The sequence below is a fragment of the Haliotis rubra genome, unplaced genomic scaffold (assembly GCF_003918875.1).
Source record: "Haliotis rubra isolate DU_JTF1 unplaced genomic scaffold, ASM391887v1 Scf599, whole genome shotgun sequence".
In the NCBI taxonomy this organism is placed as follows: domain Eukaryota; kingdom Metazoa; phylum Mollusca; class Gastropoda; order Lepetellida; family Haliotidae; genus Haliotis; species Haliotis rubra.
This window is the reverse complement of record NW_025767300.1, coordinates 95,075-120,986: the sequence shown is the minus strand read 5'-3', so window position 1 is coordinate 120,986 and position 25,912 is coordinate 95,075. Positions and strand designations below refer to the sequence as shown.

At 40.1% G+C, this 25,912-nt stretch overlaps 1 protein-coding gene across 2 annotated transcripts; it reads right to left on the bottom strand.

The window, feature by feature from the left end:
• Window positions 1–248: 248 nt before the first annotated feature.
• LOC124255223 lies at window positions 249–25,912 on the bottom strand. 2 transcript variants are annotated; one of them, XM_046689067.1, is made up of 2 exons: window positions 25,788–25,912; window positions 249–2,776 (listed from the first exon to the last, which is right to left on the bottom strand). In XM_046689067.1, the coding sequence occupies exon 2, from the start codon at window positions 2,751–2,753 to the stop codon at window positions 477–479; it is 2,277 nt and encodes a 758-aa protein (XP_046545023.1). In that variant the 5' UTR covers window positions 2,754–2,776; window positions 25,788–25,912; the 3' UTR covers window positions 249–476. The 2 variants fall into 2 exon arrangements, with proteins under 2 accessions (XP_046545023.1, XP_046545022.1); XM_046689066.1 differs by lacking the exon at window positions 25,788–25,912 and adding an exon at window positions 5,076–5,285.

Genomic DNA, 25,912 nt, shown 5'->3' with positions numbered 1-25,912 from the left:
CTACAATGTATTATACCTGGAATATCGGTATACAATGGACACCACTGAGCCTTACTGAAACTACATCTACAATGTATTATACCTGGAATATCGGTATACAATGGACACCACTGAGCCTTACTGAAACTACATCTACAATGTATTATACCTGGAATATCGGTATACAATGGACACCACTGAGCCTTACTGAAACTACATCTACAATGTATTATACCTGGAATATCGGTATACAATGGACAACATTACCACAAACTACATTTATCTAATATCTAATATCACGAACAGACCATGAGGTCAGCAATATTTATACAATAAACGTACTGATACATCCGCCCTACGCTACATGATGTAAATATGCAGAGATAATGATTCTGGACTCTAACGTTTTATTGTACGACAAAAAACATTTTTCTAAATAAAATTGGATATCATCTGCCAGGTATACTATTACGCAATGCTAAACAAGTGTAACCATTCTAATGTCTTGGACACTTGACATTAAGTAATTTAGAACAGAGCTCACGAATCCACTTCTGGTCCTGGGACGATTGAGGTTTCCCGTCTACTATTCGTCTGTACTCAATGCAACTATACGTGTTCAACCAGCTGGGCACGCATGGAGAATCTGTAACAATCACTATGTTACTCAAGCAAATGTTTTTGTAGTTATCTCTTGCCAGTGTAACTGCAGTTTGGCAGTAGAAGGAAAATGTGTCTGAAAGGGTATCCATGGAGATATAGATGATGAGGGTCCGACTGTTTTCTATGATGGATGTAATACCTGATATCTCCAGCGACCCCGCGGCTACTGCATCGCCATTTCTCGTACAACGCAGTCCCAGGTATTCCATGCAGCTTCTCAGTCCCTCCGTGTCTGAACAGTCACTTTCAAATTCTTGAAGAATCATAACGTCAAAACATTCGGAGTCCTGGCCTGAACACACCGGATATGCAGTCTTAAAACTATTTTGGAAACATTCTTTCAAATATTCTTGTTGACACTGTTCTAGAAAACGCAGACCACATTCTAAAAACACATTGGTGCAAAATTCCTTCCTTTTTGAAATATCAGTGTTTGAATAAGTGCTCTGTAGAATATAAACAGTTGGAAGGACATTCTCGAATTCCTGCAGAGTGAGGTAACTTGTGATAATCCCTTCCAGGACCTCTACACCTGCTTCATGACCAGGGTATAGTGTCATCGCCTTATTATACATAGCCAGTGAAGACCTATACTTGCGCATCAGTCCTCGAAGCCTTGCCACTTCCTTCATACTGTTCATGCTTTCTGAATCCTCGCTGTCGGAGAGAAGAAGTTCCTCGAGTTTTGGCAGACACTGCCATGATTCAAATATATTTGAAGACTGCATGCCTGGTACTTCAATGACAGCTTTAGCAGCTTCTTCGATCGCCTTCGTCAACATTCGTTGACATTCTGTCTTAAAACGGTTCTGGTCCTGCTCTGTATATGCACGATCCACACTCATAGCACGATAGCACAGGCCAAGTTGCTCATAGGCATTAGCCTTCTCGAAAGGTAAAGCATATGGTTGGTCCTTTTGTATCAGTTTCCTGAACTGTTCAAGAGCATCCTGTGTTCTCCCCATCATGATGTTCAGCATGCCCAGTTCATACACAGCTTTTGTATTGCTTCCATTTGATATCTGGATTGACCGCTTGGTGTGGTACAGTGCCTGGTCCAGAGCATCTTCCGTATAGCTATTGTGGGCATCAGTACCTGGAGTTTCATCATTTTCATTGCCTCTAAAACCAGACGATATTGATGACCTTGCTCCCTCTTTCATACATGTTGACAATACATTTGAGTTTTTCGGCTTAATCTTTGCTTTATACAACATAGCTAACTGATAGTGAGCAAATGTTGAACCTTGCCTCTTTTTTAAAGCCTTAGTCAGGAGATCTACTGCAAGTCGATTCTCTCCAAGCTTGCGGAAATATTGCCCAGCCCTCTCGAGAACAAACCAATTATTAGCCACTTCATAGGCCTTTTTGTAACAATCACTTGGACTCATAATACGCTTAACATTGACACGTGACACGACTTCCTTGTTCAGTGGATACTCACAGTCATCTAACATCTTGTACAGTTCTCCAAGCTGAATATAGGACTTCCCAACTAGATCGGATGCTTTGCAGTTCTGCACAACTGTCACCATAAGGTTGATTGCACGAGTGATACTATCTCCAATGTCCTGCACAGGGTTTACAGAGAATATATACTGAGACAGGCATCGTCTGTACGTCAGGGCAAGGCCAAATATCAGCAAATAGTCTTCTGGATGTCGTTTGATAACATCCTCAAACAAATCAATTGCTCGATGATAAAACCTGGGGCCCATCCGGGTGTAGCTGTACGCTTTCTCTCCGAGTGCTGAATCATAAAGTGTTCCAAAACTACTTGATTGCCTTAATTTTTCTAGTCTTTCAAAACTAACATCAGCATCTATTCCATATCCTAACCAGGACTTGATATACACTCTGTTGGCAAGCGCAACAATATTATTTGGACCCTTCAGTAGGGCGCGTTGATTCATCTTCAATGCTTCCTCTGTGTCACCCAACTTAAACAGGAGAAGTGTTAAGAAATTTTCATTTCTCATTTCCTCGAACTCGGAGTCGAATGTTTCTTTTGTGCAGTTCTTGATAGCAGCTCTGCATCTTCTCTGACGGAGGGATACAAACTCTTCCAGTTGGAAGCTGTTTGGGAAGTCCTTCAGTCTGTCTTCATCCATCTTATTCTTCAATATTCCTCGACCTGAAGCAAACCAAAACGAGAGGGTATTGAGTGACATCGGTGTGCCTCATCAATAACAGCATTGTTTCATATCAGTATTCCTATCAATTGTAGAACACCTGTTTATCACAGTTAAAGAGTATCAGAAGCTTTCTGGATACTTTGGCAACACATCTCCTATCATTAATTGACATTAAAACAGCTGGTAAAACATTAACCTTTGCGACAGTCAAAATTCAAAGCCGTCTCGACTTTAAAATCTCGTCCTTGTGTAACAGCTAACAAATGTATACATGACGGTGTTTAGTTTGTACTACAGTCTGTTTGACAAGAAAGTGTCCCCATGAATTGCTAAATATATCAGTTTAGAAAGATAGTTATTAAATATTACGAGGCAAGATGATCATCAATAACCGATACCCAAACACCTTTTCAGCTTTTAGAAATTGTCATGCACCACAGAAAAAGTTGTTTAACAAACTACATGTATCATCATTATAAACATGATTGTTGACAGTTGGCATGGAGGGGCGCACGGCAGCAACGGGAATAGACAGGTGCATCTGATGCACGGCCATTTCGTGATAACTGCTGGGTGCTGATGACGAAATGAAGTTCACTGTACAGGCTTTTGCCCTCGAATCTATAGTGTTGCGGAATGACGTAGCATTAATATAACCATGTGTTAAAAGAACATATGGATGGAAAATATTCTAAGACATTAACTGATTGTAATTAAAAGATCCCTTCCAAAACGGAGTAGGCGCATCTATGCGTGTTTTATAAACAATCAAGAAAATAACACAGAGTATTTTACTGCCTTCCGTTTCCGTGTGATATATTCCGTTCAGACCAATACCTGTCGTCGTCCTAACGACGCTAAAACTCCTCTCCACTCACATTACACAGTATTCACTCGTCTCGCCTAGTCTCATGAGGCCTCCTACACGCTGACTGGGGGAACTTAGTTGCAAAATGAATTCATACCCGAAAACAACCCTTGGAGCTAACCAAATACCTTTCAAAAGTCCCTCAATTCAAATAAACATAAAGTGCACACTTATTGCCTTAACTGATATGGATCACATCCTAGATGGTATACAGGACAATAGCCTATGCAGTGCCATGTGGACTTCCTTGTAACATCTGTCAATGAAATAACACTGCGTAACGGACGCGACCTGCTGTAGTAATACTATTCCATGGGCTGGTAGATAATATCTCTGTGTTCTGATTTCGTATGTTTAGGTACACCGGGACACCACACCAAGGAGGCATTCAATCTGTTTTAGACCACACCGATACACACAGTTACTCTTAAAATCAGTAACGCTTTATATCCATCAATGTGAGATAGTGGATACAAATAAACCACTTCCGACAGATTACTATGTAGTTATCAATGGCTTCGTAACAACCTAGTCCACCCATCAACAGACCCGTGATGATCCGGGTAAGAATCGATCTTCAGTAACCCATGCGTATCATAAGAGCTAACTAACGGGATCGGGTGGTCAAGACTCGCTGACTTAGTTGACACATGATGTCATCGTATCCCATCTGCGTACATCGATGCTCATGTTGTTGATCACTGGATTGCCTGGTCCAGGCTTGATTGTTTACAGACCACCGCCACAGCTTGAATACTGCAGAGTGCGGCGTAAAACAACATACAAACAATCCACCCTTTAACAGGATGGGCTTATTAGAGTTGTCACATTTACGAAAGCACAATCTCATGTCCGGCTTTTTCCGTCAAGCATGAAGAGAAACTCTTTGTCAGATTGAATAAGACAGAATCAGAATTTGACATATACTCATAGGCGTATCCAGAGGGGGAGGGGCGCACGCATCCCCACCCACCCCACCCTTTTAAAAATTATCCTGTCATTATTAAATGACGTACCGTGAAAACAGGTGAAACTGAAGTGTGCACCCCTCCCACCCCTTTCCCAGAGTCTGCAAACCAACCCACCCCCTTCTCAAAAAGCTGTATCCGCCCCTGTATATACTCGCTTGTCTGAGGGCAAACACAATAACACCATAACATCGAGAATGTTCTGCGGTACACACGAGACGAAAATAGCACACACACTGTTACACAGCGTACTGGCTTCATGCAGGCGAGGGGCTTCCTACACTTGGGGAAACGCTGGCCGGCAATCAAAATCTAGTTAAAAATACAATGTACCACCCATTAATACAGTATGTAAGATGTCAACATAAAAAATAAACAAATTGTTCTTCGGTCGGGTCGTCTAGTATTTTGTCAAATCTGGGCTATGATCAGATCGTCACTGTGGACAAATTGAACACCAACCTTATTTTCATTGTTACCAGTCTAAACGCAGATAGGTATAAATCCGGAGATGAAAGCTCCAGTTTGTGTGGTAACTACATCGTCTGATGTCACTTTTTGTATAGAAATGCCTCGAAATGTGTCACTATCCGAAGACAAAACAATCAACTATTCCCCGTGTTGTTCCGATTTCTTCCTCTTCCGGAAGTATACGAAATTACGTAATGGAAAAAGCGCATGGCTAGCGTTTGTATTACGTAATCTTCACGTCCGGGATATCAGGCTGGTTCTCGGGGTCTGCTGCGCTTGCGCTTCTCACTAACCACGGCCTTTATTACTGGTACGCCTAATTATAGAAAAGTCCGAGAACGGGTGGTTAGAATTTTATCTTGGCATTTTCATCGATACTATGGCGAAGTATACGTCACCAGGCCAACGCCCATCGTTACTTTGGAAGCAAGGAAAGGTTATTCAAGCAGTTTCAAGACACAAAAGTCGTCGTTACACGGGAGAAAAGTAAACGATGACATACACCCCATTTTCAACACCGATATGTGCCTTGATATTGCGTGTCAGCTCGCTATTGTGTCGGAATCGTACACATAAAACATGATCCTGAATGACCACATTAATTAGATATCGTAAGCATCTTTATTTTAGCAACATTGATGACGAAAAGTCCCATAACTGCCATCGTTACATGGTCAGTTTAGCGGAACTATTTTTCGATCACCCAGTAAAATAACAGGGTTCGTCATTGCTTCTAATATTTAGCCTCTGGATTTTTGTTATATGAAAAACCATTTATCATGCATTTGTTTTCTAATGCATAATGAAGACATAATTGATCAATATTTCAATCCAATGGGTTTTTTTCACTGTGTGTCTGCTTATAAAATTGTCTAGTCTCTGTGGGATAATAATACGGAAAAATACTTTCATTAGTTTAAATTTTTTTCGGGCATATATAATTTGTATTTATTAAAAATGTATATACTTTGTTTCACAGAATGTTATAAAAGTTGGTTTCTGAAAGCGTTTGCAAAACAACATGAAAAACTCTTCATACATTATCATTAAAAATGTTTACGATTATAATAAACATGTCAGATGAAATTATCTGTGCACACAAACTCAACACAATAAATTTGACACATTATTTGACTAAACTGAATGTATAAACTTACATAGTATGCTACATAGTATGTTTGGCTTCAGACCAGTATCGGGGCGGTGGGGTAGCCTAATGGTTAAAGCGTTGGCTACGCCGATTTGCTGGGTACAATGTTTAAGCCCATTGGTGTCCCCGCCGTGATGTTTTATTGCTAAAAGCGGCGTAAAACCAAACTCAGTCAGTCAGTCAGTCAGACCAGTATCAGACTATACATTTGCTATTTATTGGTCATTTTTAGCATGATAATCAGGGGTTAATAAAACCGATCTGTTATAAGTGTTAAATCATATGATTTGATATCAGCAGTTATTCAGCCAGGTGACAATTAACTATAGCCTAGTTAAATGCTGCTATATATATGTTTTATACCAAATTTGACAGCAGTGCATGCATAAAAAGTTCAACATACATTTATTAGAATTTGCTCTGAATTTGTTGACCAGTTCAGTGATTTTAGTATGTAGAGGTTTCAAAACTGAATGTACACCAATCCCCAACCCACTTCTCCAACCCCAGTAAAAGATACGTTTGTTTTGTGTAAGACAATAAAACATGGATACATTATGAAACGTTAATAACTACGGAAGTTTCCAAGATGCTAAGTTAAATTTTCAAGATACTAAGTTGAATTTTCAAGATACTAAGTTGAGTTTTCAAGATACTAAATTGAATTTTCAAGATAGCAAGTTGAATTTTCAAGATAGCAAGTTGAATTTTCAAGATAGCAAGTTGAATTTTCAGCATAAAAGATGCTGAATAATAGCGTAGCGTGGCCCTAATAGGCTTCCGTAAATAACAGTTTGGGGGACCAAACATGTCACCTTGGAGTGTGTGTGTATATGTGTGTGTTTCAGACAACGCTATACATATACTTTTCTCTCCATGACTGGAGAGTAACCGACGCCCGGTAATAGACACCGACGATGAATGAACGTTTGCAAATGACGTTCTACATTTGTTGAATTAATGTTGAATAAAATTTGGTCTGGGCGTTTTTAGAGTGTTGGAGTGAAATATTGTTGTAGAGTATGAAAGGTTTTTATAAATGATAGATGATTCTGATGTGGTTTGTATTAGGTGATAAAAATATTATGACCCTCCCTTTCCATGTCTTACCCCGCATCATCCCGAGACGCCCATATCTGAGAGAGGCCGTTTGGCCAAGGTCAGATATGGGTTGAGTGTGTGAGTGTATGTGTGTGAGTGTGTGTGTGTGTGTGTGTGTGTGTGTGTGTGTGTGTGTGTGTGTGTGTGTGTGTGTGTGTGTGTGTGTGTGTGAGTGAGTGAGTGAGTGAGTGATAATCTCTACATATTCAGGAACGCAAGTTCATATAAAACTGTTTTGTTTCTCTCAATAAGTGATCTCCATTTTGTATCAAACAATCATGGAGTGTCTGGTCATCTAAAAAGGTCAATGTGATAAAATTCGAAAATTGCCACTGTGTTGGTATACATTTCAGTGATGAAAACCAGACTGATTATTTGAAACTCAGTTGAAAGTGTGTTTTTGTACATGCCGCGTATGCCACGTCAGGAACGGCTACGTGCAGTTAGCATGTTGGAAGTTGGAACAAGATACAGCATTGTGGCACGAGCTATTAACGGGGTCAATCGTTGATGCAGAACCAAGGGCGACAACTTGCGCACAAGACTGTTTCTTCAGAGTGATGTTATTCGAAGCCGTGAACAAAGTACCCTCATGAAGATGAGCTTCACAAAGCTGCAGGTGAGTGAGTAGACGAGCGTTTCGTAATCGGATACACAGATGGATTCTGCATGCTTGACGTCCACGTGTTATAGCACAATTAAAGGATCGGCAAATACGACGTCGTTGGTGTCAAGAGCGGCACCGCTGGACCGATCATAGTTGGGCCAAAGTTATGTTTTCGGATGAATAAAGGTTAACTTTGGACTTCTCTGACGTGCACAACAGAGTATGGCGTAGACAGAATGACCGTTTCCGTTAGGGCCAGAACGATCGTTTTCAGGGTGGCTCAGTAATGGTGTGTCAACAACCACCGGTCACTCTCATCGAACTTGGCGCTGCCCTGCATGAAGAAGGGGATGGAATGGCCCAAGCTGACATTGGACATTTAAATAAGACTATGCCTCTTAGAATCCGGGATTGTCTTGAGAATGGAGGCGGATATTAATGATTTGAGTTTTCACTGTAAATGACGTGATAGACGTTATCTGGGGATCATCGTCTAATGCAAATCTGTCATGTGTCCCTGGTACACTATTGAACTATTCATCCCACAAATACATAACATATACATAGCTTGGACACCTTTTTATTGAATATCCCTACATTTTGAAACCCATTTCTGGTGTCCCCCGCCGTGATATTGCTGGAATATTGCTAAAAGCGGCGTAAAACTAAACTCACTCACTCAATTGTTGATGTTTAATTTCACATAAATTGATGTAATCGAAAAACATCTTCAGTACCCATCTTTCCAGATATTTAATGGAGTGCAGATTACAAACCCATACCGCAGGGAGAAACTGTTTACATAGGTGTGGGGAATTGTCACTCAGGTGATGGGGAATTGTCTGGTGGGGAATATATATTATTCAAAAGTCTTTAAATGGTCCATTGACTATACATTAGATGTCTATTATTGGGCAAAAGTATCCAAGTGAAAGCTACGCTGTTTGAACCTGGCTTATCACCCCCACCCCCAACTGTCTGAACTGTCTGCTCGTTTGTATAAAATTTATATATATTAGGACTATAGACTATATTCATAGAGCCTGCAAGAGAAAGAGCCAACTTGAGCAGACTTCAATATACAGTGTAGATCGTCGAGGTATGTACCTCGAAAGCAAATTTAATTGAATCTTCTAATGCTTGGCGACTCATTCACATATGGGCTGGTTTTGGTGGAATATAATCCCCAAGCTTGCCCCAAGCTTAGCCGTACTATTCACTATCTTATTTAAATGATATTCCCTTCCCTTTCATCACATATACATGTAGTGGGGAAAAGCCAGTCAATTTGTGTTTTGATCATAGTCCATTTATAATCATCAGTGATGGTAAGATTGTACATTGTGTTTTTACTGGGTTCTTTAATTTCAACATCATTCAAATATCCTAGATCAGGTACTATACCAGTAGGTTTTAAATATATCTTCTTCCTGCTTGTATAGACTAGCTTGTAAGCGTAAGGCACATAACTTGTCTTCAACATATGAAGTGTTACACTCAAATATAGAATCTTTGATATCTATAATTATACCTGTCTTAATCTTAATTTTGGGATACCGTAATGATGAGAAGGATTCTATACACCGTAAGAGTGTCAGAATGGTGGTAAGATAGCATGCATCATACTCGGCTTGACGGCAACTGCGCTTCTCGCAACAGGCAGTACATAGCAATATGGCGGTCAGGGGAATCAGTGTAAGTTTGTGTTGGTGGGAAAACAGGTTACTTGTGATAAGAGGTGTATGGGTGATTGTACACAAAATAAGTCCTCGTTGACCTCGAGTTCACCAGGCTTGTATAAATATCTTACATTCTATCTGGACATTTTGTTCTTTACCTCTCCGTGGCTTTACAGATTCAGGAGTCACAGAATTCATGTTGATAGCATGGGACAGTTTCTTGCCAAATACCCTTGTTACCTCCTAGTTAGCGCCGACACTACAGCTGAGAGTCGTGTCACCCAGTCGGTTGATCAGTCACCATGATCTCCTGACCATAATGACGTAAAGCGTTCTGTTAATATTCGGTTAAATCATTCAGCGATAGCCAGGCTACAATGGGTCTCTTCTTCACCCTGCCTGATTATAACATCGGCTGGTAGTTTACTTACTGATCCCAACTCGCGTGCATGATCTGCTCTAATTGTTTGACCATTCTAATTGTTCACGGTGATTTATATGGGATCCAGTGCATTAGTTCCTTCAGGTGAATCTTTGATGTTAGTGGATCTACTTCTTTACATTCAGAGGCTGCATCCATATTGCTTGTTTCTTTAAAGCTTAGATGCAACCAACAAAATAAACATAATTAAAACACAATTATTTTTTATTTATGACATATAATATACATTGCTGATTATGTCCTAACATGTCATGTGTACAAGTATCACACCTGCCTGTCTGTGTAATTACATAATGTGACAGAGACAGAACTCAGGTGCACGAGCCATAAATCAATGTGTTTTGTTTATGGTGTGTAGCTTGATAAATTGCATGTGGTCATTGATTGAAGTTGTGTATTGCATATTGTCATTAACAGACAGGCAGGCAGACACATAGGTGTCAATAAAACAGACATTGAGATATGCCTCTGAAAGGTATCAGAATCTGTAAAGTTGTGCTTAGCTTTAACCAGGCTTTAGCAACATCTGAAGATGTAGGACAATTCCCCACACAGACATTTCCCCACATGACAATTCCCCATCACCTGAGTGACAATTCCCCACCAGACAATTCCCCATCACCTGAGTGACAATTCCCCATCACCTGAGTGACAATTCCCCACCAGACAATTCCCCATCACCTGAGTGACAATTCCCCATCACCTGAGTGACAATTCCCCATCACCTGAGTGACAATTCCCCACACCTGAGTGACAATTCCCCATCACCTGAGTGACAATTCCCCACACCTGAGTGACAATTCCCCACACCTGAGTGACAATTCCCCATCACCTGAGTGACCATTCCCCACACCTATGTAAACGGGTTCTCCCTGCGGTATGCGCTAAATGGTAATAACTCAGTATCACATCAGACGAATATGGATATTCTACAGTCAGTCCATCAATTCATCATTATATCAAACCGATTTGATTCATAAAGGTTTTTTAGAAAGATGACAATTTTTATGGATATACAACTTCATTTAAAGGGCGACGTTTCGACATTCTAATGTCGTTGTCAAGCAAGTGATGTCAACGGTTTTGTAGTTTCTATTATTTTCCTATTTGTATCAACTGGCCACGAAACAAAACTAAGATAAATTGTTGATATCCCAGATTGTTATTATTGAGAGATTACTTGTTATAACTACAACTATATGTACAACATTACACATAAATGTGAACCTGTATATGGAGCGGTATTTATATAAGCCATTTAGGCTTGTTTGCCTAAACGACACCTGCATGGACCCTAGCTGGATTTACACCATCCCCTCAGCCGCTGGTGATAGTAGTCAAATAGTATTTAGGTGATGTTATTTCAAATGTTTATCGAACAGTTTAACACACTACTGAATTTAACTGAGATGAAATGGATAATGTATCCACTGTTAGGTTTTGAATTTATTGAACGATTATAACGTATAAGTGGAAGGAAATGAGGAGAGGTGAGAAGGATGTTTTATTTAAATCCCAAACAGCAAATCAAAACATGCCGGTAGTATATAAGTAAAAGTGTAACATGTGACATTATAGATTTCAAGATGAAATTCATCAAGAACAACCGTGACGGGTTGAAACTTTGTTCAAGCAGATTGTCTTTATCTTGCAAATGTGCCCTGAATACTGATGTACTGACAATTAAACTGGACATACTGACACTCAGATTATTGTTAAGGAATGTGAACGAATGAATAAATATATAGTAAAAAAGTAAATATTACTTTTGTTGTTATTTATTCTTTTTTAATGTGTGGGGAATTGTCAGTGTGGGGAATTGTCCGAGTGGGGAATTGTCCTGTGAGGAATTGCCCGTGTGGGGAATTGTCTGGACCCCACTTCAGATACCTTAGTTGCTGAAGCTAGTTATTGTATTGCTCCTTTACCTTTCCAATATCCCCGAGGGCTATCGTAAATTTGATCCATTATCAAATAATTTTGATGTTAATATACTCTCCCAAAAACGAAACGCATCATGAAAATAGCAATTTCATGTAGCAATGAATTAAAACGTGATTCATTTTACAAAAGGTTTTGCTCTGTTTATGAGTCCTATGGTGTTGATGTTTTGAAACATCACAACAAAACGCACCATCCGTAAAATACCCGTATTTAACAGCATGATTTTCAATTTCGGCGTGTAGTGTCACAGAATACACAATTCACATGCAATGCAGGTGAAAGTTGGGGATCAGATAGTCTCAATGATGGGTATAAAAGGTTGATCGCTGTCTGTCGATTATTCACTGTATTTGGAATATTGTTGACGAACGCAAAATGCCACGTCTAAGTGAAGCCAACCGTCATATCGCCATTGGTTTGCTTGAAGCTGGCCAGTCTCAACGTGCAGTTGCCCGACGCATGAATGTTCAGCAAAGCACCATTTCACGGCTCTGGGAGAGATATCGCCGGCAGAATTCGGTAGCAGATGCCCCTCGTAGTGGGCGACCTCGAGCGACCACTGCGGCGCAGGATCGCTACATCCGGGTACATCACCTGCGTCATCGAACAGCTACGGCGACCAGTACCGCTCGACAAATACCCGGATTGAGGAGGCTTTCTGCACAGACCGTCAGGAACAGGTTGAGAGAGGCTGGTTTGCGTGCCAGAAGACCTTATTTTGGCCCTGTGCTTCGACAACAACATCGTCGACATCGAGTTCAATGGTGCACCAACGTTCAGGCCTGGAACCTACCGAATTGGCGTAGAATCTGGTTCAGTGATGAATCACGATTTCTATTGGAACGACGCAATGGAAGAATGCGGGTGTACAGACGTCGACTTGAACGTTTCGCCGACGCTTGCGTTCCCCAGGTGGACAGATTCGGCCGGGAAAGTGTTATGATGTGGGGAGCGATCACCTGTCGTAGGAGAAGTGATTTGCTGATGATCCAGGGCAACCTGACTTAAACCCGATCGAACATCTGTGGGATGCCTTGGACAGACGGGTGCGACGCCGTAACCCTCAGCCCCAGACACTTCAGCAACTCGCACAGGCACTACAGGCAGAGTGGGCTGCGATTGGGCAACACGAGATTCTGAGACTTATTCGTTCGATGCCGAGGCGATGCCGTGCAGTTCTGGATGCCCACGGTGGTCACACGAGGTATTGACTTCAGCGCCACCACACGTCTCCATGTGACACTCAAACTGACTTTCCTCGAGTTGGTGCCAAAGACGGATAAGTCTGCATTCCCAGTGTGCAATTTCGCTATATTTCATTGACTCATAAAGCCTACACGATGTTTCAAAATAAACATAAAAATACAGTTGAAATTCCTATATGCGTTTCTTTTTGGGAGAGTACAGATACAGTCTAAATTTGCATTTAGGTAAATGACCACACAAATGTATAATAATGAACAAGTCCAAGCTATAAAAAGAATAACTTTAATAAGCTGGCAAAGCATGTATACTTAACATGGATGCCATACCATCCAAGTAGGGATATCAAATATTTCTTTACAGTTGTTAAAAAGAGTATAAAATCTGGTGTGCACATAGGTAAAAATAATAGAGAATATTTACATAACAATATGGTTTAAATGTAGCGCCTACAGCACCATGATATATGTTTATGTGGATTGGCGTCCTACTCCTATGTTATGTGCGAATGGCAACTATGAATGGTCTTTTATGTTGTATAAAGAATCTCACCCAAGTGTCTTCTGATATCAACACGAGTTGATAAAGTTACAAATATTTAAACATTTATCAACGAGTGGTGATACATTTGATATCAGGAGACACGAGGGTGAGAATCTATTTATCATCCAGAATCACTCTTTATTAGTTTTAATTGAAAAATGTACAACTCTGAACATGGTACTGTCATTAGACTTGCAGTGCAGCGATGTCATAGCCTTGTGACGTCATCAAGTTCATGACGTGATAGCATTGTCAGGGCATTGTACAAAATCTACTGCCAAACTAGGAGATATCGTTTGATCTCACACAAGTACTATCTCTGCTGTGGAACACAGTTTTGGATGATAAATGCCATTATCATCTAATGGAGGGTGTTATCGGTGCAATAAAGCAATCTGATAAACTTGGTATCCAAATCTGATAACTATGCAAATTACGTCAATCCACGAACTACTTTCACAAAACTCCATACACGCCATGCGAATCCTAAAACGTTTAATATTTCATTGATGCCGCGAGTTTACATTGTTTGTAAACAAACATGGCTGCCCCCATTCTCAAAATTGGTGATTCTATAAGAATTGATGACCGAGGGTCTGGAGTCTTTACTGCAGTAATTGACTTTGGAAAACATGAAACGGAGTACTTCGTTCAATTTGAAGGTACGAATTATCAGGTACGACTGAAAGGCAATCGTCTAAGGAAGGTACCAACCAAGGATTTCGATCTATCGATCACAATACAGACGACGAATCGATTCCGTTAGGTATCAGAAACTGATATTGATGAGGTGATTACCCGCAATGAAAATAGAAACACAGCTAAGAAAACCGTGCCCGATTTTGTTGTTCTTTTTAAGACAGAAAGATTTTATTTTAAGTATGGGTTATATTAGCACTGTATTAGCGACTAATCACAACTATATGCCGCCGTCATGAACGACCTTCACCTTGGTGTACCGCTAAGTATTCTTACGCGAAAGCTCGATTCTCCTTATATAAATTCACGTACGATTTGCTTCTATTTTTAACGGAAGCGCTGAAGGGACCTCATGAAATAAATATTATCTTGAGCGCACAAGTTAATATCTTGAGCGCTTAAGTTAGTTATCTTGAGCGCACGAGTTATTATCTTGAGCGCACAAGTTAATATCTTGAGCGCTCAAGTTAATATCTTGAGCACACAAGTTACTTATCTTGAGCGCACAAGTTAGTTATCTTGAGCGCACAAGTTAGTATCTTGAGCGCACAAGTTAATATCTTGAGCGCTCAAGTTAATATCTTGAGCGCACAAGTTAGTATCTTGAGCGCACAAGTTAGTCTCTTGTGCGCACAAGTTAATATCATGAACGCTGAACTTCGTGTTAAGCATCTAATGGCATTAATGGAACGCACATTTGCTTGACTGCTGGCTAAAATGTACACACTTATATCCTTTTTGGAAGATTTAAAACGATGCAAAGTCGGAGTTAACTACATAGGTGTTTATAGGTGTTTATGATGAGACTATGTAAAAGTATGCATATGTATCATGAACATTGATAATGTTTATCATGTAAACGTTCATCGTCTTTATGCTTGTCAATACTATTCTTTGTATCTGATTTTACCACTTTTTGCTTTATTACATACAGCAGGCCTAGGTATGTGTAATGTCATAATAAGAATTAAAACATAAACGTGAGTAGGAGTTTATTGCAGGGGTTAATAGTGGTTTCACTTACTTCTTATATTGGTACATAGTATTATGAACACTAGCTTAAAGCTTGGATAACTTGTTTTGTGCTACGGCTTTATTATGTATATGTAGTATTACATGACCATGAAAAATGTAAACATTGAGTGTTATACTTAATTATCTTAATTATAAAGCTAATGTCTGATGTATTGGAAGTAAAGTCGACCACTTTCAGGGAACTATAGTCTGTAGTCTTGGTTTGCATGTATCAGTAATGTTTCCTAACGTGGGTACAATGGCAGTTTAACTCTGTACAATATCATGTAAAACCCGTCTGATTTATTTGATCCATTAGTATGTGCACGTATAGCATATATACCGACTTTATTTCTTACTATAATACCGTGTTCCCCGTTTCACTTCTTCCGTATCAATCTCTTATGTATACGTATGTGTGTTTTAACAACACAGGAAGTTGAAGAATAAACACGTCGATGAAGACAGTGTCCTGGGCGAAATTCAACACCATCCGGGTCCAACAACGACCGTACAGTATCCCGTTTCACGATTAAACCGCATTGGATACATTTTTGATGCATCAACGATAACCATGTCTTTGTGCAGATCGTCGAAGTTGTCCGCACTAAAGTATGTAACATCAGCGGGGCGGTGGGGTAGCCTCGTGGTTAAAGCGTCCGCTCGTCACGCCTGGGTTCGATTCCCCACATGGGTACAATGTGTGCAGCCCAATGCTCGTGTTCCCCACCGTGATATTGCTGGAATATTGCTAAAAGCGGTGTTACCGTACTCACTCACTCACTGTAACATCAGCAAATCTGGTATCTGGTGCGAAGGAGGGACATACACCTCAGAATACGCTTCGAATGGCGTACTATACTATACCATGATTTTTGACAAGAAGATGTGTTATGTGTTTGTATTGGAACCCAAGACTGAAATAAGCATGAATCAGCTCGCGTCCCCGCTCCTCCTTGCTTCCACATGAACTGCTTATGGAGCAGTGTATCTCAAGATACCAAGTTGAGCGCTCAACATCTTAACGTGTGCGCTCAATATATTAACTTGTGCGCTCAATATACTTACTTGTGCGCTCAAGATAAATTATATTTCATCAGGTCCCTTCAGCGCTTCCGTAATTTTTAGAGTAATTTTAAGAATGACATTATATGATCAAGAGATTATTAACCGAGTGTGTTCCCGTATCATTAATATCAAATATTAGGAATAAAAATTGTATTATGTGAACCTTTGGCTATATATCGTCTGCGCGACACATGTTCAAACATTTCAAAACAGTTTTGTTTAGACTGGCTGTGCGTGGATATGGAAGAGAGTCAGAGGCAAACAGTTTTTCTTAAACCAATTGTAAGAAGAAACAGAGATTGTTTTATACAAGAGTGACATGCAAAACTCCAAAATAGTTCCTGTAAAATATGCGAGTGTTGTGAATTAAATGTCATTGAATGCGAATGTAGCAGAATGTAAATATTGTGTATTTTAAACCTTAGTATATAATATAGTTAAGCAATATAACAACCCTTTGAATTAACACAGCACTCTACTAATCCTTAGGTTAAGTTATGTAAGCCTGCATGGGGTTCTAGTTTTCTTCAGACTCCTGGTCCAGCCACGGCTTGGCCAGTGGTTGAATTGCTATTGTTTCTAGAGCATGTGACCAGATCTGGAGTTTTATGTACCCCAACATTCTTTTTCCTGGTCACTGCTACAATTTCAACTCTGACTGCAACTATTTCAACTCTGTCTCCTTTATCACAGCACTACACTTATTGGGGTAAGTTACTTTAGATGTCTTTGTATGTATATTATCATAAGGAGGTTAGGATATGATGTTTTAGTCTAGTTAGTTTTAATCATATGTCTGAAATATATTATGTGTTGTTATATCATCTACATGATGATATGATGTAAATATTTTATATGCTTAATATCATGACACACTGTTATGTATTATGATTATTACACGTTTGGTTAATTGTAGATTAGGTACATATTATGGATGACACGAGAAAGAGTGTGTGTGTGCGTGCATGTGTGTGTAATATAGATTGTATTTAATTGTGTTATTTTATTATTAGGTCTTTGAAGCACTCATTTGCCACTGGTGGTTTAGACTGTGGATTACCTGCGTCCCTGAGACGAGGTTAGTACTTGCATGGGTTATGTTCTTAATGTTATGTTACATATCAGATTTTCATCTGTATGTCTGTAATTTGTAAGATAGGCTTATATTTATACTTAGATTGAGTAACCCTTGTGGTGTACAGAAAATGCTAAATATAATTATATGTTTACTATGTACTTGTTGCTGTATACCAGTAATTTGAGATGTTTATGTTTAATTTCAAGGGTTTTATCACCTGATCCATCATCCAAGACAATAAATCCCTGAACCCCTTACAAGTATTCTTCTGTGTTCAATCTTGACGTGATGCCGCTGTTACACGAATACCATGTTTCTACTAATGCATTATAAGAAACTTAGAAGCAAATATATACACAGCTAGTAGTTGTATAATAATTCAAACTACCTTTATTGTATTTATTTATAGAAGATGAAACCCAGAAAAGTCTCTGTGTTCATCAAATAGCATCTTCAAAAATGCCAATCAAACATCTACATTTATTGCTTTGTTTATTTACGATGCACCTAAGAAAATAAATCCACTCTGCTGTTGAGCACTGTATAGACTTGTACCATGTGTTGTGGCCTTCAGTTCTCAATATAGACTACATTTTGGGGAATATTCTAAAGTAATTCGTTCCTTTCATAGATATAATTTGCTTCGGGAAAGTATCATCCCATGGGAAAGAATCCACTCAATCGCGCTCTGTGTGATCATGAGCTGACAGTTGGGTGTGTGACAAACTGAGGATAGTCAATTCGCTGTTTACTTACCTCCTGGTCGCTGTTACTAATGTTACATGAAGAATAAACTCTGGTCTTTTCTCGGAGTTCTAGGCCTAGTCTACGTCATTGCACAAACTACGCAATACAGGAAGTAACATGTTTTAAACATGACGGTAAAAGGTGTTGTGACAAGTAGCTTGTCTCTAGACGTCTGACCATGTATTATCGTTATGAAGCATACAATATCTATTCACCCGGATAATATTCAGTATTTACAAATATCGAAGTTCCGATAACATTTCAAAGTTCCTTCGTATTTTAAGAACAAGAAATGGGGACTGGACGCAGAACGATAATATCGGTCTTCTCCGTCCACGATTATATCAAGACACAAACTTCAAATTTTCACAGGGAAATACTGAAATTAACTCAACAACCTTCTCGTGATTGATCAATATTCCTACAATACCTTGTTAGACACACACACAACTGTAAGTCTCTTATTATGACTACTTAAAGAATAGTTGTATTTGATGTAATCTGTATATATTTATATGTACTTAAAAATATATTAATGCAATAGTCAATATCGATGACGTCACATCCTCCATTTCATTTTATATTTTATGTTGCGTGGGAGCGGTGTTAACATAAGCAGTAATACTTCACCAATCCTAATTCATTTTCATAAATAATAATAAAATATGTTTAAACCAAAATGACTTTCAAACTTCATAATAGTCAATAAAAATGTGTTATCATAATTACATATTCTTCTGAATAAATAAAATATTCAATGAACTATTTCTTCTGTGTAAATATAATCTTTGATAATCTATTTCATTAACCAACTCATCAATGAACTATGCCTCCTGTGGGTACTGGGCTGGGCTGGGCTGATCCTACTTTCATTGTAGGGATGTGGAAACACCACCTATGTGCACTGAACCATTAATTAATGTCTCACAAATGGGAGGACACCGTAGTTTTGACTGGTTCGTGCGTTCAAGTGATAGACACAACTTGAGATAGATATTATCCGCAGTATATATTAAGGCTGTAACAATTCACTCGCATATTCGCTGAATCGAACCGTAGCCCTTCATGAATTCAATTCGTTATTCGTGGTCACCATAACCGAATATTTACGATTTTGTTAAGGGAGCATGTTTTACTTGAACCCTTATGTCCTTTCCAAAGTGAGATATGCAAGAATGGAACATGTACTAGCATTGCAGTAGTGCAAGTCATGTTAGTTTGCCAAGACTGCACATGGTACTGTCGACTGTAACTATTACATACCAAATTTGAGTGTCATACGATCACTGGTTATTGCTGTGACAAATCAAAACTGTCAACATGGACGTTCCATAAAGTGCATCAATCACTTAACTACAATATTGTATTCGTGAATAATCATTCGTATTCATCACCCAAAATTCATGATACATATCATATTCACCACATAGTGTATTCGTTGCAGCCCTAGTATATATGTACAGTCACGGGAGGTTGTGTCATTACAAGGCGATGGAATTCGCTTTACGGATCCAGAGTTGTGTCCCTTGGACAAAACCATGAACCTAAAATATCGTGGATTCAAATTCCGGTTTGCCATAATACTGTGCTCGATCGTCGTGATATAACTGGAATATCGTTCAAGTGGTGTTCACCCGTACTCAATCAATTATTTATTCCGACGTGTATTAACTACCTGCATGGGAATATTGAAATAGCAATGAACCTTTCTGAAAAAAATCAATTATGATATTTTGTTAAAGCCTATCTACGCAGTAGCGTATGTATTATTTTTTTTTACGGAACTTTATTCACTCATTCAGGCTGCAAACTGCAACATAAGGGGTACATAACATAACATGTATACAATATACAACATAAAACGTATAAACAAACGGTATGATAGAAGCAATGTACATCGACCAAGTTACATCCTAGGTTATTGGTGTTAAATAGTATATCCATTTCAAACATATTTGGTCTAATATAATAATACTTGTGAATGTATTTTTCTCTTTCAATTTCTAATTTGGGACAGTTATGTTTATAATGAAATTACGCAGTACAACAGTTTGCAACCAAAGCTGATACATCTACTTTCTGTCTTCCATCGGGAGGCACTATATGCAGCTGCCATTACTTTACTTTAAATTAGTCACTGTAGATAGGACAGTAGCGGTAAACAAGCCATAGCTATATATACACATTTTCATTGTATACTCCCATAGGCGGATCCAGAGGGAGGATGCAGGGGTCCTGAAATATCAAATGACCCGTGAAAATGAAGTGTGCCCCCCCCCCCCTCTTCCCCAAGAGTGTGCACTCACCCTTTCTCAAAAAGCTGTATCCGCCCCTGATTTTAACTTCACCTTCCAATTTGAGTCGCACATTTCACAAAAACAAACCCGTAGAATGAGTGGCCATGTCTAATGAGTGGCCATGTCTAAATACAAAATCTGTAACATTTAAACATAGCTAGTCTGTCCAAGGTTTCGCAATTTCCAGAGAAGAGGGACTCTTTCATCGTCTATCTCGATCGACAGACACCCATCCTGCTTCACAGACACTCATTCCTATTGGCAGTGTCCATGTACATGGAATTATAGTTCAGTTTTACTTGTTTCACCCAACCATGCAAATTTGGTATAATCCAAGTTTAGGAGTGATAAAAAAATATGCATGAGAGGTTGAGATGGTTGACATGTCAGAAAGTCTGGTGGTAACTCAACTGGACGTTTGTCTTTCAAGCTCTGCCACATCTTTTGAGGGCAGGTCAATACGGGAAGTATTACATCCAGGCCGTCACACTTGCGGGCGATAGCAACAAGGCTCTCGAGTCGTTTGGTAGCAGTCCCTTTGCCCAACAGGACAACCAAACATTTGCATTTACTCATGTTATTACTTTCTGCGATGAATTCAAATTCACAACCCAGAGCATTTTCATAATTCCGGGTTACAGACAAGCCGCATGTTTCCCTGAACCATGACTGGATTGCGTCTGCCTCAGCATCTGTCTGTTCGGGGTCATCCAGTACAAAGACGTCCCAAGTTTTATCATCTTCACTGGACGTGCATCCATGTTTGTGAATGAAAGCACTCTGAAAACATGACCGTATATTGTTTTCGTTGGAAGGAGTGGGCTCGGAGCCGAGTAGGTACTTAGCAGTCTCAAGATAAACTTGGTAAACTAAATCTTCTTCGTGGTCGGCCATCTGTCGTCCTTCGCGTGTACACAACAAAAGGTTAAGGCACGACTGGGCATTTTCAAAATCTCTTGAAAACATGTATTCTTTAATGACTTGAGAAAGCAAAGAAGGATCGCCAGGCTTCACGAGTAGCAGTTGTTCGTAGTACTCTATGGATTCTCTGTGGGCGCCGACTAGTGCACACAGACTTGCTACTTCCTTGATACTATCAAGCTCGTTTGGTTCGTTCTTTAGAAGCTGTTGTAGTGTGGGCAGCGCTTCCCATGAATTTAAAGCATCTTCTCCCATTGTTGGGCTCTGAGCAACTATAAAGGTTGCTTGTTCTATGGATCGTCTCATCATCATCATGCCGTCCTTTCTGAAGCCCTGTTTCTCCTCATCACTATACTGACTCCCCTCGATCTTCTCAAACAGACAGAAGCCTAACTGTTCATATGCGACACTCTTGTGATAAGGTGAAGCACTCGGATCAGCGATGATCTTGCGAAACTGCTCCTCTGCAGTTTCCACCTTATCAAGTCGTCTATAGTTTAATCCTAAGTGATACATGGCGTGGTGATTGCATTCCTTGGTCATATCAATTGATTCTTGAAGATAATGCACAGCCTTGATCATATATTCGTCATTAGGGTATTTTACTAACTGCTTTGGAGAGTTAAGCATTTTCCTAAGCCTCTGAGGAGACCCGCCCCCTCGCAGTTGGTTTCGTGGTGATCCGTGGATTTGTGTTGAGAGTTTCGCAAACTCAGGAGCCAGATCAGTTGTGGCACTGTCTGACATGAGATGTTGATCACTGCTCGCCTGCATCTTTGGGACAAATTCTGCAGCCAATGCATTTAGTGATGACTTAGCAGCAAGTGCCCTCTTCGGTTCTTCTATGCTACCACTTAGGGAGGCATACCCGCTTCTATCAGAGGGATCTCTGTATGGCTTTTCAGTGCCTCCTGCGTGACTCCCAGGCTGTCTATGTCCACGGTGGCCCCTCCAGCCACCACGCCCGCGCCCATGCCCCCGCCCACGTCCACCAGTATCACAAGAGCTTTGCTCTGTCAATTTAAATAATATCTTCGCTAGATTATCACAAATAAATGAACTTGGTCGGATAGCATATGCCTGCTCAAGTAACTTACGACATTCCAGTAAAGTGTTAGGAAACTGAGAGCGTGGTCTTACATAAAGCAGAAGTTTGCCACATCTGCCAAGAACGAACTCATCTTTTAGAGAGGCCTTGTTGACTGTTTCAAGGGCTATATCAAGGCATTGCTCTGCAGTCAATGATGGACCTTCTATTCTGACTTGGTCAACAATCTGCCGAGTTAAAGGGTAAACAGGTTTTTGCAGTAATTGGTACAGGTCTCCCAACTCCACAAACGCTTTTGCAATAAGCAGTTGCTTCTTGCAGTTGATAGTAATTTCAGAAAGATATCGTACTGCTCTTTCGCAAAACTCTTTAACCCTTTCCGGTGTCATGTCCTTAATGCATTTCGGCATCCCTAAGCATCTCCTACAAGTCAATGCACACCCGAATTTCCACATGTACTGTTCAGGAAATTCTTTAATGGCATTTTCATAAAGATCAATGGCTTTGACATACAGGTGAGGGCCAATGCGAGACATGCAGTATGCCTGCTCGGCTTTGGCAACCACGACTAACTGTTTGTAGTCATCTCTAGTCCTCAGTTTATGCAGCTCTTCGACAGCTGCTCGTGACTCACCCTCATACCCAGTCGCCATTTTCATCACGGCTTTGTTAACTAATGCTGTTATATTGGTCGGGTCATTTTCACAAACTTTAGAATTTAATTCCAAAGCTTTCTGTTTTTCACGAGTTGTGAAATGCAGCAATGATAAGAAATTGTTTCGTCTGATTTCTTCTTCTTCATAGCCACATGGCTGCAATCCTTCTGACTCGATTCGTTCCAGTATGTTGACACGTTTTTCATGTGTGATGTTGACGATGTGGTCGAATTGGAGAGAGTGAGGGACATCAATCAGACTATGCTTCAGCCTCTGCTGAGGGTCCAGTGGCCCAGCCATAGCCATGGTATATTCCGTTCCTTTTAACAAAGGGAAATACACTTCAAACACCCAAAGATTGATATACAAGAGAATATGATAATTAGTATATGGAGGTTTGACACAGTTTTACAAGTTTTACACTTTGATAACACATTACGGTATCATTGATGACCTGGTTGAAACAGGGTGTTTCGTTGTTAAACGTCACAACAGCAATATGTAAGCTGTATCACAGCGGTCCGTAAATCCAGTGGTGGACGTCATGAGCATCGACCTGGGCAGTGGGGATACGATGACATTTGGTAACCAAATATACAAATCATTGAACCTTACCACCCGATAGACTAATCTTACAACAAGCATGGGTTGATTGAATGAAGGCACACAATACATTATAGACAGATACACTTAGCAACAGGCGCAGGTCTTTAAGTCACAACAAATTAATTATTTATTCTTCGTATCTGCGTCTTTCGTTCCTAAATGTCCAAAATATTACTAATATACCAAACAAAAAAAGACACTTCACATTTGGAAAAATTAATCATATTGAAAATAGGTAGTACAAGGTAGATATGGGCAAATACCACTAAGGCCAGGTCTAACCTGGCTCATTCGCCCATATTTCAACAGTGGTGAACCAAGCGGGGTGCATACAGCAAGCTCTTTTGTGAAAACGCCACCTTGCACGTGTGCAGAGTCATGTGATCACAGTGTCATGTGCCTAAGTACCAAAACGTGTGCAAATTTGCTGGTGATCAGACAAAACATCATTACAATCCTTGAGAGATCAGCAATTCGCGTGCCACGCCTTACAACTGTTAAACATGAACGTGCAATTGGCATGCTCGATCCTGGTCAGTCAAATATAGCTGCTGCACGTGTCATGAGGACAATCCACACCATGAAGGTACGTGTCCATCAAACGGGTACGACATCTCATCACCCCGAGTCAGGACCGCCTCGTGTGACTTCACATGCCGAGGACAATCAAATTCCGCTGCGTCCTTTGCATAACAGTTTTACGACCGCAACGTCAACCAGTAACACACTGTTTATGGGTAACTGCTCAGACCATACGAAGGACGTCCTTATGTTGGGTCGATTCTGGGACCGGTAAACCGTAATGAACGTCTGTGCTGGGCACAATTGCACCTGCGAAATGCAGGCATTGGTGTCCGGACTGACCATAAAGATCACCTGACCTCAACCCCATCGAACACACGTGGGATGCTCTTGGAAGAAGTCTTCGTGTCTTGAGATGTTAACCCCAGAATGTTTTTCGTTTCTTCCATAGATAGTTCGATGCATCGTTACAGCCCTAGTAATAACATGCACACCTCACAACACAGTGGAAACACTCAAACGACTTTGGCTTCAAATGAACATTTTTTTGATAAATTACACTTTCATAAATACATATATCATATGCAAATATATCACTTACAAATATCGTGGAAGAATCATAACGTCCATCACAGTCGTATATCAGTTTCCCCACTCACAGCGATGCACTTTTTAAATGTCACACCAAACCGCTCTTACAATCCACGCGCAGTTACCACCCTGTCCAAAACAAAGTGGGGCGGTGGGGTAGCCTAGTGGTTAAAGCGTTGGCTCGTCACGCCGAAGACCCGGGTTCGATTCCCCACATGGGCACAATGTGTTAAGCCCATTTCTGGTGTCCCCCGCCGTGATATTGCTGGAATATTGCTAAAAGCGGCGTAAAACCAAACTCAGTCAGTCAGTCAGTCCAAAACAAAGTCCTTCCATACCTCTAAATAAGGAAGTGACTTTCTGTCATCTACACACACCCTAACATCACAATACTATTTACAGTTTGAAATAATGAGCTACAATAATACTACTTACAACCCAGAACGATGGCCAGAAGTGCATACGCAGTAAGAAAAACATAGTACTAAAAAAACATTAAAAATAAAAGAGCAGTGGCTATTCCGTACAACAAACAGTCTCAGGTATATGTACCTTTGTGAATAAACAGCTCGAGAACGAAGTGGTGTTAATGGGCTTTTGAAATCTGCTTCTGTTCTGTGTCAAAACAAAAGTGAAATTTGATTCACGAGCCAAAACGAAAATAGAAAATAGCAGTGTGTCAGTGACGTTCACATAATGAAATAAATACCTCAGATATACCTGTCAATCGAAGAACATTACACATTAGTATACCTAAATACAGCTAAGTATCCATACGCTGAATTACCTTGCTGTGTACAATACACAGAGGATCCGTGATACTTGTACAGGACCTGGAGACCAGTGTACTACTGTGACTGGGCACCGCGGGAACGCCTCTCTCAATATACGTGTAGACAGAGGCTGTGACGT